At 40.1% G+C, this 16,890-nt stretch overlaps 1 protein-coding gene across 12 annotated transcripts in view; it reads right to left on the reverse strand.

Moving 5' to 3' along the window:
* CAST (calpastatin) overlaps positions 1 to 16,890 on the reverse strand; it is a 114,026-nt gene that overhangs the window by 91,293 nt on the left and 5,843 nt on the right. For all 12 annotated transcript variants that reach the window (XM_059694048.1, XM_059694051.1, XM_059694046.1 and 9 more), the window contains exon 2: positions 6,439 to 6,501. In XM_059694048.1, coding sequence (XP_059550031.1) covers positions 6,439 to 6,501 — 63 coding nt within the window. The remainder of the gene's footprint in view (positions 1 to 6,438; positions 6,502 to 16,890) is intronic.

Consider the following 16,890-nt stretch of genomic DNA (forward strand, 5'->3'; position numbering starts at 1 on the left):
AGCCATCAAATACATCTCCGATTATGTACTTGGAACAAATTCCTACAATTAGTATTTCTGGGTCAAAAAGGTTTAATTATTGTTTTGTGCATTAATCTCAGTCACTTAGTTCTCATTTCTAAATATCATTTATGCTTTTTTTTAAAGGAAAAATCAAAATAAACGAACAAGGAATCTAATGAATTAAATAAACTGATGAATAAAGTAGAACCAGAGGCATGGAAACATGGAACAGAGTGATGAATCTCAGAGGAAAGGGGGGTAAGGAGGGAAGAGTTTAACCAAAGATATTATATGCATATATGCATTACCTATGGACTCAGAGAACAGGGTGGTGAAGGCCTGGGATGGGGCGGGAACTGGGTGGAGGAGGGCAATGGGGAGAAAAAGGGGATATCTGTAATACTCTCAGCAATAAAATTTTTTTAAAGTTTAATCATATTTCTAACATTTCAATCTTATAATTTATAAATTTTCAAATATTTGAAGAAATTTTACACAAAAACTCAAAAGCAAGCCTCTTTCTTAAAACACACATACCCTAACATATCCTAATTCAGAATGACAAAATCAACTGTGTTCCCACCACTGAGGCTAGAAATGTTTTATTCCATCCATTTGTTAACACTGCACAACCGCAAGGAATTTCCTCCTTTTAACCACTGGGTGTCCCCTGAACTATACAATTAGCATTTGGGTAGACAGCACAGCATCATACCTAAGAAGTATTTCAGCAATCTGTGTAGCTGGTAGTAAGAACCTTCATTATCTTTTAAATGTGTTATTTTTACAGTTCATTAGTGATTCTGCTTTCTGTTCAGCTTTCACTATTCAGTGAAATAGATATATAGTTTCAGGTTTTACTGAGTGTAACTCAGGGCTTAAAGAAAGGAAGCAGAAAAAAATGAATAACAAAATTACATTCAGAGAAGCAACTTTTTTTATCCCGGTACTAAGTGAAACCAAAATTGAAATGGAAATATGATATCATTTTAGCTATCAATTTCCTATAAAGAGAAATGTTTTTCTTCAAAACTGTATTTGCAGATTCAATTAGACTACTTAGGAATCAGAGGCTTGATCTGCAAAAGGGAAAGCCCAGGGATGCCAATCTTAACGTGAATAACCAACCAGGAAGTCTAGAGCCCTGGGAATTGAGGTAAACATGTGTTTAGAAATCACTCATGAGTTCTTTCCAAATAATGTCCCTATTTGCTATTGTTCAATTAATCATTGAATCCATTTACCTATAGACAACTGGGAAATAATTCAAGAAATCTGTAACATGAAATGCATCTTGGAACACTTATCTCTTTTTATATAAACACCGATTTCAACTTTTTTTTTTTTTGCTTTATCTGATGTTCAGCACATAAATCCATGTGTGACACTGAGAGAGAAGAGGCTTCTGTGCAGAATCTCCACTTACTCCCTCACAATCGTAGCAGCAACAGCTCCACAGGGACCTACAATACCTCCAGCTAAAGACCCATCAGTCTAGAAATATTATTAGCTTAAACCCTTCTCATAAAACAGCTTCTCATAAAACTATTTATTGAATGATGATGCAAAAGTTCTCTATTTTAAACACAGTTTTTGGCATATGTTTCTAGGTGTTACACTTGGTTGGTTTTAAAAACAAAAGATTAAACTTAATGAACTACAAAACTTTCTTCCTTTATTCATGGGTAGGTCTCTGCAATATGTAATCAAGAAAGGAATTTGAGTCCTGTCCCATCCCATGGTTAGAAATCAAGACAAGGCTCGCCTTTATCGTCATGGGAGCTCTTTTTGTTGCCCTAAAAATTAATAATAATAAAGTAATGGTAACAACAACGACAATAACAGCAGCAGCTAGCATGGACAGAGCACTCTGTATGCTCACAATCGGTGAACCACCTGCGTCATGAGGGGTGAAACAGGGCAAGCCTACATGGCCCTGAGAACCCTTTTCTTTTCCCGGAATGCTCAGGCTCCTCATTTAGAAATGCAACTACCTAGAAAGCCTAGGCATGAGGCAGTCTACCTTCATTCCCCATCGGTGCCTCTTTCTATGTGAGTGTCTCTTCTTTCTGAACTAAGCCAAGGTTACAAACTCTGAGGACCAACTAAGTAGCATTTGGAGTGGGTTACGTGGAGTGGGCAAGACGTGGGAGGGCAGGGTAGTGGGCAGGGTGTGGAGGTGGCACGCTGCAGCCTGGGAGAGTAGGTGTCCTGAGTAGAGTGGTCTTCTTGGGGACAGGGGTAAGAAGAGCCCCTTTAGCAGTAAATGGGCTACAGAGTGAAGTTTTTCTACGCATGTCATTTCACACAGATGATAGTCTTCTGTACTGAATGAAAGCCTGTGAATAGTGGGGATTTTACCAGTAGTGTACATATCCACCTGCCAAACAGATGGAGATCTGAGGAGACTGAACTGGCCTAAACATGGGCAGAGCGGGGCTGTGGACGACAGGCTCATGAGTATGGGCAAACCAGATGTACACAGAGTTCTACTTACAAATGATCAAACAGAAATAAAGAAATCTGGACTCTAAAAGACACTGCCGAGGAAGAAAGAGAGCATCAATTCCCTGAAGACTGAAAAAAGAGAACAGATCTCACAAAATGATATGCTACAAGAAGGAAATTTTAGAAAAAGGTTTGCATCCTTAATAGGAAACAAGATGGTCTTAGCTCCATGAAGCCCGAGAGCTGTAGGTCCAGGACCGATTGAGATGGGGAGACAACAGAGTGAGAGAGAAAGGTAAGTGGACAGTAGAGAGGGTTACAAGTAAACACCCTCCCCCGCCCCCACAAAAAAAGGGGCAAAATTTAAATCTGTATTTTAAGTTTCAAAGAGCAGACTTTAGATGATAGAAATAAAAATATGGGGGATAAGCTTCAGAAACTCTCCCAGAATGCAAAGGTAAAGGTCAAAGAGAGAAAACTGTAAGGCGGTTTTGCAATGCAAACACTTGAGATTAGATTAGAGTTAATGCCTATGAGAATGTATTTGTCTGTTTATACAATCGTTATGAATTTGTTAGGTCCTTCTCAGAGACGGAGGAATTAAAACCAGTTGTTTTCTCCTGGTTGCAACTTCCCAAAGTCCTCTTCTGTACCCTTGTTTCCTTGCACCTCCAAATGAAATGCAGAATAATAAAGGGGGAAGAAAAAACACCAGGAAGTACCCTGAGCCTAGAAAGCAAATTTTCAAACTGTCTTTATTTCAAAGGCCTAGGTCTGTCCTTGAAAGTCTAACCAATATGTTTACATATGTTGAGGGCAATGCGGTATTTAACCTTTGGAATGCATGCTAGTTTGAAAATGGATTACCAAAACCCAAAATACACTTCCTAATCCTACCTCTTGTTCAGCAGAGCAATAATAAGAAAAATATTTGGGAGAAAGAATCGGTTTCGGGAAACCCTTCTCTGATAATCTTGAGAAGCAGCCACAGTGGGAGGCAGGGCAGATAACAATTCCAGGTTGTACACAGTTTCATAATTGTGAATGCAAAGGCTAAAATGATGCCTAATGCAGGCTGACTGCCTTGAACTGTCTCCAAGGCCACAGTATCTCCTCAATGACTAATTTTCACATAACGTGAAGAATGAGAGGCTCCTTGGAGACAAACACACCTTGCTCACCAAATCATCCCACCCACAGGCCTGTCCACCCTGTTGATAGGCCTGGGCAGAATTTGTTGAGATAATAAACAATCTTCCACCTCAGACTATATGAATCTCTACAGTGCTTCACTCCATGGGAGCAGGGACAGGCCTCTGCCCTCTCCTTGCTTCTATTGGCTGGGACAGAGCAGAACAGACCCACATGTCCACGCTCTGACACAAGTACAGGAGCTGTAAATCTGAATGTCTCAAGTGTTATGAAACAATGTTGGGATTGTTTGAATGGCTGATAAAGAGAAGAAAAATCCCTTCCTCCTTTTCTTGAGGTAGAAGTTCATTTAGTCTGCCTCCTCTGGCAGAAATCTCGAATTCTCCCCTGGCTGCATCTGTAACAGGGTTCCTTATCAGTTTTGCCAAGCCCTTTATAAAAGTGGAAATGAGACACTTTATAGTCCAGATATTATAAAAAATAAGTCCTAACACTGTGTTATCAATCATGCACCCAACAATGCATGCACACTCCAGTAATACATGTAATGATAACATAATTGGGGAGAAGTAGCCTATAAGAACTAGACTACTAAGCACTTGACTGTATTCAAAAAGATACTTTTTTTTGTACAAATAGTTTAATCTTGAGTAATATTAATAGAGAATAACATCTAAAAATATTATATTCTTGTTTGGAGAATACAGAAACACTACAGTTTTCAAACAGAAAATTATTTGATAGTCCTGGCCAGTGTGGCTCAGTTGGTTGGAGCATTGTCCCATGCACCAGAAGGTTGCCAGTTTGATTCCCGATCAGGGCATAGGTTATGGGTTTGATCCCTCATCGGGGCACATACGGGAGGCAACCAGTTGATGTATCTCTTTCACATGCAAGTTCCAGCCTCTCTCTCTTTCTCTTTCCCTTCTTCTCCCTCTTTCTCCCTTTTTAAAATCAATTTTTTTTAAAAAAAGAACATTATTTCATAGAAAACTTATCTAGGAATATATTTTAAGAGTAAGATTAATAAGGGAACTGAATAATATTATATAGATTTTCATGCTTGTAAAGAGAAAAAAATGTGGTTTTCATATGAAAATTTATTTTTTAATAATTTAACCAAGAAGCAGGTAAAAAGCTTAATAAAATTTTACTTTTTCCCTTTCAAAAAACACTTGCCTTCCATGGTCACAAAAATTTACTGCAAACTTTCTTAGTAAGAAATAATCTAAATTATATTCTCATGGGTAGTAGAAAGCAAAAAAAGTAAACCTTAGTGCATATAATTCCTGGCTGGTTCTGGCCGCTATGTCCTCCTTACATATGGAATATATTGAGTATTTCAAAAGTGCAGAAAATAAACAGAAAGAGGAGCGAACTTTCTATAAACATGTTGATAAAATAGAGAAAAATAAAATGATCACTTTGTGCTTTTCTAACTTTGCACATCCTTTTCAGGAGCTATTTAGCAAGTTGGAATGAAACAATTTCTATTGAATGAAGGTGAGTACACCTATTGAGATTTAAAAGGTAAAGAGCAGCAAAAGGGAGGCAAGCCCAGTGCCCTTTTGAAGGACAGCACTCTCTCATGACCTTCCCATGGAGAAGCAGGCCAGTGCTGATGTGCACACAATGGCGCATCGTCACTGAAAGGAGACACTCACAGGCTCACAGAAAACCCATCTCAAAGCGGGGGGGGGGGGGGGGGGGGGGGGAGGTTTGGTTTTACTAGCATTTCCACAGAATCACTCCAAGTAAAAATAGTTCTTTCTCTCTTCCTTTTGTTTAGGAACTTGAATGACTGGTTAATCCAGGCCATCACTGTCCTCCTTTCACGGTGCACTCTAATTTTAAAAAGATTTCCTCACGTGAAATCTAAAGAACAATATAAACAAACAAAATGGAAACAGACTCAGATACAGAGAACAGACTGATGGCTGCAGAGGGGAGGGGAGTTGGGGGCTGCGTGAAAAAGGTGAAAGGATTGAGAAGTACAGATTGGCAGCTACAAAATAGTCACTGGGATGTGAAGTACAGCATAAGGAATATAGTCAATAATATTGTATTGATTATGTATGGTGCCAGGTGGGTACTTGAAATATTGGGGGGATCACTTTGTAAAATATATATAATGGTCTCACCACCATGCTGTACACCTGAAACTCATGCAAAATAATATTGCATTATTTTCAGAATGCAAACTATATAGTTTTCAGAATGTAAACTATAACTGAAAAATAAAATAAAATAAAAAGATTTCCTTTTCCGCTGCAGCATTTGGTTTCCCCTTCTCAATCTGCCATGTTTACAAGAGAACATTTAAGATTCACCAATTCCTATGGGAAAAATACCCTAAATAATTTAGTTCTTTTTCTAAAGGTTCTTTCTCCAGGAGCATTTACTTTATTGTTAATTCTCACATGAGGATATTTTTTCCCCACTGCTTTTCAGAGAGAGTGAAGGGACAGAGGGAGGGAGAGGGAGAAAGAGAGAGAGAAACATCGATGTGAGAGAGACACATCCACTGGTAGCCTACTGCATGCACCACAATCAAGAGCAAGGAGTGAGCCCGTAACCCAGGTACGTGCCCTTGACTGGGAATCGAACCTGTGACCTTTTGGTGTGTGGGCCAACACTCTAACCAATGAGCAACACAAGCCAGGGCAAGCATTTTATTTTTTAATGATTTCCATTTATATTCTTGAATTAAATTTAGTTAAAACTAAATTTGGCAATATACCACTAGGAACTCTTTGCTACCTCATTATTTCTTTCAAGGAAGAATTCGCAATTTAAAAGCAAGAGAAAATGAAAACCCAGTATTGTGGAAATTACCTCATCTGCTCCTTTCTTTTCTCCTGACCTGGAAGGCGATCCACTGTCTTTTTCATAGACATGCTGTAAAAAAAAAAAAAAAAAGATAATGTTTAAGAGAGGGAGGTGATACAAGATAATATAATAGTGACTTTAATCCCAAAGGGCTAAATATATAGACTGTTAAGAACAAGGACCCCTTTAATCTTCCTCCTAGGAATGTTGATAATTCTATACCCACTGTCGTGGGTGGTTTCAAAACTCAAGGGAACTACAGACATGCATTTGGGGTGTAGAAAGTCAGTCTGTAATTAACCAGACACAGACTGATAACAATGCTAAGGTGTCATCTCATCTCCTACAAAATGACAAATTGCAGTGTGGGAGATGTCTGGTTCCTGAGGGAGATGAGATGTCTGAGGGTCATGCTGAGGGTAAAGCCATACCTGAGCCTCAGTCAGCATGGACAGGAGGGAGGACCAGGTCTTCCCAGTCAACCATCACTTCGATGGCTCTTAAAATTCCCTACAGCTCTCCTAAGTATTCACCAGTTCAGAGAGAGAAACCCTGAAGTGGCAAGACCACACCTGCAACCTCCACTCACTATGGCTTTAAAAGTTCATAATATCCAGAAACAGAATTATTTTTCTCACTAGAACACTGGGGGTGAATGCAAGTATTTGTATGTGGTACATACAAGTTTCAAGTAGCTTACAGGCTCATTTGTTTTGATGCTAAGGTAAAATAATTTTGAAAACTGAAAATTGCATATTCCTGAAAAAAGAGTACAAAGAATTATTTCATTTTTGCACACTGTGGGATGTTCAAAAAAGTGAGAAAAGGAGGCCTAAATATTTTTTTTTAAAAAAAGCTCCTCATTGTGTTCAATCACAATTACCGTCAGTTCAACCAAAGTTTAAAATTCTATTACATTCCCTAGAGCAGAATCATAACATGATATGTAATTGAAATTAGCCATATTAAGAAGAGTTGTAATAGTAATAATAATTATATCATTCTTTATTATTTACATGGCACTTTCATATACATTCTTATTTGACAATAAAAGAGGCTCATATGATTTTGTGGATAAAATACTAAGAATAAGAGTCAATTGCTGTGTTTTTCACAAGGACAGAACCTAACAAATGGGAAAAAGCAAGTCTTCTCACTTAAAATCTGTTGTTTGTCATTATACAAACAAGATAGAATACTATTCCCTTAAATCATATCAACAGATATTTTAGTAAAATTAAAAAAGAAAGGCCAAGGAATGCCCAACACATGGGCATTTTTGTATGAAAGACTATGAAGAAATCACTTTGACGAATGGAAAGTTCTTCCCCATATGAAAGCTCTCATGAGCTGGTGAGTGGAATCCACAGAAAAGCAGGTTGCTGCATAGCCTGTGAATGAAGCCCTGTACACAGGGCTCGTCTTACCCACATGTCCCTGTCAGGAGTTTGCTTGTCCACAGTTGAGAGCAATCAGTAGTGAGTAGTTAATAAATCTTGGGGGGGAAACACCATTTAAAAGCCCATATGCACCACGGTGGGAATTGGTAAGTTTTAGAATAAAGATCCCTAAAGGCCAGACTAGGGGGAAGAATTCTTCGGCACTTGGAGACAGAATTCTAGAGGGACAGATAGAAATTTACTCAGTCTGTCTCCTTCCAGAACTGGTCATTTAGAGCCATGATATCACATGCATTTATGATCTCCAATCCCATGTCTTTGTCAGATTAGATATAGGTAATAACACAACAGTATCCACTATTTTACTGAACACGCTGCCTTGAGCGTCTCATTTACTTGCCAGGAGGTACTATTATTCCATTTTACAAATAAAGAGGCAGTTTGCTCTAGTCAGTGCAAGGGTCCATGTTCTCCAGAAGCGCTCAATCTGCTTTCTACTCATGTAGCAAATATATGTTATGACTTATTACCCCACAGTAAATGTACAGCTTTTTCTCTCTATTGGTATTCAGGTATTTTTCTTTAGAAATTTTTAAAAAGTTGTTTCCTGATGGTGTTTTAAAGTTGCAGTTCTCCAGATTAAGCAATAATATTAGTTACATGCTTTCATTGAAATGCTCAAAATTATTCAAAATAATGTTGGTTCTAAATATATATATATAAAACAAATATTTTTTAAATGTTAAGTTATAATGACAACTTATAAAACTTACGGATTTTAAGAATTGGTATTGTGTCATTTCAAAAGAAATATTTGCTCTCAATAGGAAGCTTTTTTATAATATTCAAAAGCATAATGACAAATAAAAATCACATAAACAAGTGGCAAAAATTTTAGGAACTGTATGTATGATATTTTTCCATTTTCTACTTTTTTAACCTAGCTTTTTGTTATAAAACTAGAGGCCCAGTGCACGGATTCATGCACATTGAAAAGAAGTTAATCAGAGGAAATATTTTAATGTCACTATTTGCCCTTTCTCTATAATAGAATAGTGTCAACCAAATTCACGATCGACAATGACAGATTGAAACACACGCATCCGATTGGCGCAGCCAGAGCTTTATATGTATCGCACGTGCGTGAGTCAACTTAGCCTATTATATACATACATAGAATAAACTTGCTTAATTAGACCTGCTTTCTGATTTACTAAACTTTTTTCCAGCCCAGTGAAGCACCCCAACTTCTCTTTCAGGTAATTGTCAGCAACACAGCAGTAAGTATCAACACAAGGCAGATTATTATTGTAGATCACACAGAGAGAACAAAGGGTAAAATATTTAACTGCAGTAGTGTTTGACTATATTCTGCGCAGTGAGAAAACCTGAAGTCATTTTCAAGGTCCACCATTTCTTACTTCTTTTCAGTCAGGTCAAGTTTCTAAACTTTCTAAATCTCCACTTTCTGGCTAATGAAAAGAAAATAGGATTCTACTGAGTCTCCTATCTACCTACTCCAGGACTTCTGTGGGGATCAAATGAGATGAGGCACGGGAAAATGCTTAACAGACATTTGGTCAAACTGTAAAATGTTTGCACCTGGCTATAAAGCAAGCCGTGTTCCTGGGCTGAAGAAACTCCAAAGAGGCCAGTCGCCAGGGAGAGGAAGCCAGGTGTTGCTACGTAATGTCATTACCTGGTGCCCACAGCGACTGTTTCCAGGATGGGCTGGGCTGTGGGCCACATTTTGCGCCATGGGGTCTCAGCAGCATTGGCTGTGATTTGGTGGGGTGTCGCTCCGGGGTGGTAGGGGGGTCTGTGTCCCACTTGGGGGAAGCTGAATGTTACTTTGTTGGTGCCAGGTCTGCAGTGACATTTCTTTGTAAATGGCCAGTGCGCGTCACGTCAGCTCCTGTGCTGAGCATCTGCTCCCTGTTGGTCAGTGTGTGTCATAGTGACCGGTCGGACGGTCGGAGGGACTTAGCATATTAGCCTTTTATATATAGATTTTGGTAACATACAAAAGGTTAAAAGAATACACTAAATGCCAATATTCCCACCACTTAGATTCAACAACTATTAACGCAGATCTATGTATCTGTCATATATTATAGACAGATACATAAATCTACTTATCTATGTTTGTATATGTACCTATATTTGAAAGTAAATTGGAAATATCCTGAAACTTCACCCCTAAATATTTCACCACGCATCTCCTTAAATTGAGGACTTTTCCCATATAACTCCACCATCGTCACTTTAAGAGAATTAACAAGAATTATTAATGCCATTCAATTTCCAGTAAATAGCAACTTTCTGAATGAACCATTGCCCTGACCCTTTTCTGAGGCTCATTCAACACTCAGCATTTAATTAATGACATAAAATCAATTATATCTTTTTACTGAGAGTGTCAAAGTGCCTAATGTTTTAATTCAAGGAATAATTGAGCACTTTTGACATAATTGAGATGGTGAAATGAAATATTTGGGAAATATGTCAAATCTTATCCAGTTTAGGAATCTGCAGGAAGACTTTCTAAGAACAAAGAGAGAAAACTTTGTCTGCTACTACTATGTGAGGCTGGTGAGATGGGGAGAGGTGATGAGCATGAGAAGGGAAGGAGAGAGAGGTCAGGGAAGAGAATCGAACCACAAACCCGATAAATCCAAGCAGTTTTCCATGAGGAAAAAGAAACTAACATGTGCTAAGCATCTACTAAAAAGAATAGAGGATCTGTCTATTGCTAGGTATCTTAATTTTTTTGTTGCAATGGTTAATGGGATTTTTTTTAGTTTCTCTTTCTGTGAGCTCATTTTGGTGTATAAAAATGCCAAAGATTTCTGAGTGTTAATTTTGTATCATGCTATTTGCAGAATTCATTTATTAAATCTAGAAGTCTTTCTTTGGAGTCTTTAGGGTTTTCTATGTACAATTCATGTCATCTACAAATAATGACAGTTTTATTTCTTCTTTTCAAATTTGGATAGCTTTTATTTCTTCTTCTTGTCTGATCGCTATGGCTAGCACTTCCAATACTATGTCGAACAGGAATGGTGAAAGTGGACATGCCTGTCTTGTTCGTGTTCTTAGGGGAAATGGTCTTAGTATTTGCCTATTGAGTATTATGTAGGCTATAGGTTTGTCATATAAGGCTTTTATTATGTTAAGGTATGGTCCCTTTATTACCACTTCGCTGAGAGTTTTTATCAAAAAAAGGGTGTTGAATTTTGTCAAATGCTTTTTCTGCATCAATTGATATGATCATGTGGTTTTGTCTTTCAATTTGTTTATGTGAAGTATCACATTTACTGATTTGCAGATATTGTACCATTGTTGCATCCCTGGAATAAACCCCACTTGGTCATGGTGTGTGATCTTTTTAATGTTAAGGAGGTAAAAGACCTGTATGCAGAAGACTACAGAACATTGAAAAAAGAGATAGAGAAAGATATAAACAAGTGGAAGAATATACCGTGTTCATGGATTGCTAGAAACAACATCATTAAAATGTCCATACTACCCAAAGCAATCTATAGATTCAATGCAATCCCATTAAAATACCAAGGGCATATTTCACAGAGCTAGAACAAACTCTTCAAAAATTTATATGGAATAAAAAAAGACCCTAAATAGCCATAGAAATTCTGAGAAAGAAGAACAAAGTTGAAGGGATTACAGTACCAGATATCAAGCTATACTACAAAGCCACTGTTCTCAAAACTGCCTGGTACTAGCACAAGAACAGACATATAGATCAATGGAATAGATTAGAGAATCCAGAAATCAACCCAAGCCATTATGGTCAATTAATATTTGACAAAGGAGGCAAGAGCATACAATGGAGTCAAGACAATCTCTTCAATAAATGGTGTTGGGAAAATTGGACAGATAGATGCAAAAAAAAAAAAAAAGGAAACTAGACCACCAACTTACACCATGCACAAAAATAAAGGCTTTTATTATGTTAAGGTATGGTTCCTTTATTCCCACTTTGCTGAGATTTTTTTATCAAAAAAGGGTGTTGAATTTTGTCAAATGCTTTTTCTGAATCAATTGATATGATCATGTGGTTAAAGGACTCAAACGTAACATGGGAAACCATAAAAATCTCTGAGGAGTCCATAGGCAGCAAAATATCAGACATATGTTGTAGCAATATCTTTACCGATACAGCTCCTAGGACAATGGAAACTAAGGAGAAAATAACCAAATGCAACTACATCAAAATAAAAAGCTTCTGCACAGCAAAAGAAACCATGAACAAAACAAGAAAGCCCACTGCATGGGAGAACATATTTGACAAGGTTATCTCCGGTAAGGGTTTAATCTCCAAAATGTATAGGAAATTCATACAACTTAGCAAAAGGAAGATAAACAACCCAATCAAACAATAGGCAAAGGACCTAAATAGACACTTTTTGAAAGTCAACATATAGAAGGCCAATAGACATACGAAAACATGCTCAAAGTCAGTAATCATCCGAGAGATGCAAATCAAAATGATAATGAGGTACCATCTCACACCTGTCAGAATGCCTATCATCAACAAATCAACAAATGACAAGTGCTGGTGAGGATGCGGAGAAAAAGGAACCCTCTTGTACTGCTGGTGGGAATGCAGACTGGTGCAGCCACTGTGGAGAACAGTATGGAGTTTTCTCAAAAAACTAAAAATGGAACTCCCATTTGACCCAGTAATCCCACTTCTAGGTCTATATCCCAAGAAACCAGAAACACCAACCAGAAAGGATATATGCAGCCCTGTGTTATAGCAGCACAATTCACCATAGCTAAGATTTGGAAACAGCCTAAGTGCCCATCAGCAGATGAGTGGATTAAAAAACTGTGGTACATCTACACAGTGGAATACTACACTGCGGTAAAAAAGAAGGAATTCTTACCATTTGTAGCAGCATGGATGGAACTGGAGAGCATTATGCTAAGTGAAATAAGCCAGTCAGAGAAAGATAAATATCACATGATCTCACTCATTTGTGGAATATAATGAACAACATAAACTGATGAACAAAAATAGATCCAGAGACATAGAGCATCAAATAGACCATCAAACCCCAGAGGGAAGGCAGGAGAGGGAGGGGGAGGGGCGGTAAGAGATCAACCAAAGGACTTGTATCCATGCATATGAGCATGACCAATGGGCACAGGCAATAGGAGGGTGGGGGCATGTCCTGGGGCGGGATGGGGGGAGCAGGCAGGGAAAGGTCAACTGGGGGAAAAAGGAGACATATATAAAACTTCCAACAATAAAGAATTAAAATAAATAAAGAAATAAATAGATAAATAAAATGGGGAAAAAATAGAGAATCTGAAAGGTGAGGTCTTCCCTGGTCACAACACATGTCAGGATTACAGTCTATGGTCAGAGGCTGGGCTAAGTTGCATCTAGTTAAAAGCTAGCTAAGCTCTTGAGATTCACATCCAGAAAGTCTCAATCCAGCCCTAGCTGCGTTGTTCAGTGGTTAGAGCGTTGGTCCCCCAGACTGTGGAATCACGGGTTCAATTCAGGTCAAGAGCATGTACCTCAGTTGCCGGTTGGGGTGCAGGCGGGAGGAAACCAATTGATGTGTCTCTCTCACCTCAATGTTTCCCTCTGTTGCTTCCCCTCCCTTCTGAAAGGGTTAATCAAGAAACAGGGCTAACTTAGCAGGGGCTAACAAAAGAAAGCTTGTTCTGCAAGCCTAAGCCTTGCACAAACATGCTCCCCTTGAGTGGTTATTTTACAGAAATTCCTGAAGACCACAATTCTTGCACAGCCCCCAGAGGAGGACGTCTGGCACCAGCATAAGGACAAAAGGGCAAGGCTGTAAAACTAGACCAGGGGCACGGTCCTGATATGTGTGTCAAACCAAAGCCCCATCTGCAGCTCTCCCTGAGCACATAAAAAGCCTGCTCCCTCCCCATTTGCCACTGGTTTCTTTCTCAAAATCAGTCCAGGTGCCGTGAATAAATATCATTTTGATTACACTGATGCTTGAGTCCATTCTGTGTGACCCTGATCCAACCCCGAACCTTTCACCTCCCACTCTCTCTAAAATTCAATGGAAAAAATATCCTCAGGTGAGGATTAACAAAAAAAAAAAAAAAAGTCTCAATCCAATGCTCTGAAATGAAAATCAGCACCAAAAACAACAACAACAAAAGGAAAACAAAACCCTTCTTTTCCAAGACTGGTTTGTTTTATAAAATTATCAGACACACAATACTTGTACATTTCATCCTGTAGTAGCAGCTGGAGATGAGGCCAAAGACAGGTAGAGCAGGAGGCCAGCCCTAAAGCACGGAAAATTTCATGGGGAAGACCACCCCACCGAAGATAGGCGTTCAGAAGCAGGGAAACAAATCAAATAAAGGGCTTTCCTTTCCTCCCTCAAGAAGGAATAATTTTCCAAACGATTTCCAGCCCCTGGCATCACCACATATTAGGGAAGTACAGCTATCTTTCTCCTCATTCTAGGAGATAGCATTTATATGCTAAAACTGTCTTCCCTAGCAAACCAAATCCTGAACCTGTCCGGAAATAACAGGAGCCAGGAGCAGTAAGACGTGGAGCCCGTGCTCCCACCCAGCTGAGGACCTTCCAGCATTTGGGCACCCTCCCTACTGCACCGTGCACGGACACACACAAGGGCATACCTTGCACTGAATAAGACACAACCAACAAACTTCTACACATGTGAACGAGGAGAGATGGCAGAAACAAATGAGCTTTTCCAAGTCCAAGGCCAGCTGTGAAAGAGCACCCAACGCTGAAATGTCTTCGCTTTATTTAAAAAATAATAATAAAGATAGTTTCTTTTAGGAGGCGACAAAAATATTCTAAAATTAAATTGAGGCGATGGTTGTACCACCCGATGAGTACATTAAAAATATTAAATTGTATGTTTTAATGGGTGAATTTATGGTTTGTGAATTATATATTATTTTAAAGTTGTTTTTAAAAGTTTTCCTTCTTCAACTTGGAGACAAGGCCACAGAGATCAGTATTTGCATGTCCAGCGCCCACTGTACCAAAACCGTGAAGCAATAAAATGTTATCTTGGTGCCCTCTGGACTTTCATGTGCACAAAGCTCAGCTCTCGCGGCACCGCCACTGCACCTACTGAGGAAGGCTTGTACCGGGGCCTCCTAAGGATCAGAAAGCCGTCGGTCAGCAGGGGTTCCACCCCTCAGAGAGGGCCACATGGCCCTGGGCACGCTTGGAAACACTCACACGGGAGCCCGGGACTTGGAGCTAGCTTGCTCAGGGTGGGGCCTGGACGTGAGTATAGTTTCTGAAATTCCTAATATGCAGCTAGGATTGGAAACCACTGGTTTTGCAGGGAGATTTGTGGCACCATGACTGGAAGTGGAGATTTCTGCTCCTCAAATCACCCACTGAGTCAGCCTCCATGGGGGGCTTGTCCTGGTCAGGCAGGCTGGGGCAGCTCTGGGCCTCCTGGGTGAGCTCTGATGGCTCAGGGCCTTGTGTTCACACCTGCGTTTCCTGACTAACTCTGAGCCTTGCCCAATGCATGGCACATCATATCTTCATGTCTGCACATAAGTCTCTATTTTCTTAGTAAAGCAAACTAATTAGCACTTTATTGTAGACTTTCTTCCTTACTGATTACTTCATAAATGTATATTTTGCCTTCCTAACCACATGGTAATTATATTCTTTTTTTTCCCCATGGTGGGGGTATGACAACTAAATCTTAATTGAATGAATACTTTTCAATAAATGTTCCCTGTGAAGCACTTTTGTTCTTTTCAGGTCCATAAACTAGATAAAAGAACAAAAAGCTAATATCCTATATAATAAAGATGTAATATGCAAATGGTTGTTACGCTGTGAAGCATAGCGACTGCGTAATGACCAGATCATGGATCAGCAGGAGGGTGGAGCAGCGAGCTACAAGCGGGCAGTGGAGAGCTACAGGAGGGGGCAGGGCAGCAAGCTATGAGGGGTGGAGGGGGGATGGGGGTAGCTACAGGAGGGTGGGCCAGCAGGCGGAGAGCTACTGGAGGTCAGCAGGGAGCTACTGGCGAGCTACTGGTGTACGGATTCATGCGCAGGGCTACTAGTATATATCTATATATCTATATATATATCTATACATTAATAAAAGGGTAATATGCTAATTAGATCAGACATCTTCTGGACATCCTTCCGGACAAAGTCACGATGGCGGGGGCCGAGGCAGAGGTGGTTAGGGGCAATCAGGCCGGCAGGGAGAGAAGTTAGGGGCAATCAGGCAGGCAGGCAGGCAGAGGGGTTAGGGGGGATCAGGCAGGCAGGCAGATTGGTTAGGGGCGATCAGGCAGGCAGGCAGGTGACGGGTTAGGAGCCAGCGGTCCCATATTGCGACAGGGATGTCCGACTGCCAGTTTAGGGATTGGGCCTAAACCGGCAGTCGGACATCCCCCAAGGGGTCCCAGATTGAAGAGGGTGCAGACTGGGCTGAGGTCTGTCACCCCCCTCCCCCCCCCCCGGCCCCTGTGTATGAATTTTGTGCACGGGCCTCTAGTATATATATAGAAAAATTAGAGACAATGTGCAAATTTGATATTTCCTACCAAAACCCTTCAAATCTATTCTATGTATTTTGCTTGCTAAAACAGGATTGTTCAGCAAACAAGGAGGACCAAGATGTAACGCTGGCTTTGCTTTAACACAGTCTTCCTAGTGGAGTTCTGGGCCGCCCTGAGCCTGCCCTGTTGGTGTAGCAGGGATGTTTGCTGGCTCCCAAGATGGGTGGCCTCAGCCTAGGTTTGGCCAGTGGGAGGCACCAGCAAGAGACCGGAGGTGGTGGGTGGGCAGTATTTCCCCTCCTCTCTGCCTCTGGGAGCCTCTGCAGTAGGGTCTCCTGAAGGACAAGCCAATGGTGGTTCCAGCTTCTGCAGGGTGATCCAGCTCTTCCCTTTGTCTTTCCAGCCTAGGAATTGTAGCAGCTTCCTGCAACTTCTAATCTCTGGGTTGCCTCACCCACTCCAGTTGGCTTCCCAGCCTCTTCTATAACCTGGGTAACCAATCGCCTGAATTCCTTTC

Source organism: Myotis daubentonii, chromosome 4, assembly GCF_963259705.1.
Source record: "Myotis daubentonii chromosome 4, mMyoDau2.1, whole genome shotgun sequence".
NCBI lineage: Eukaryota > Metazoa > Chordata > Mammalia > Chiroptera > Vespertilionidae > Myotis > Myotis daubentonii.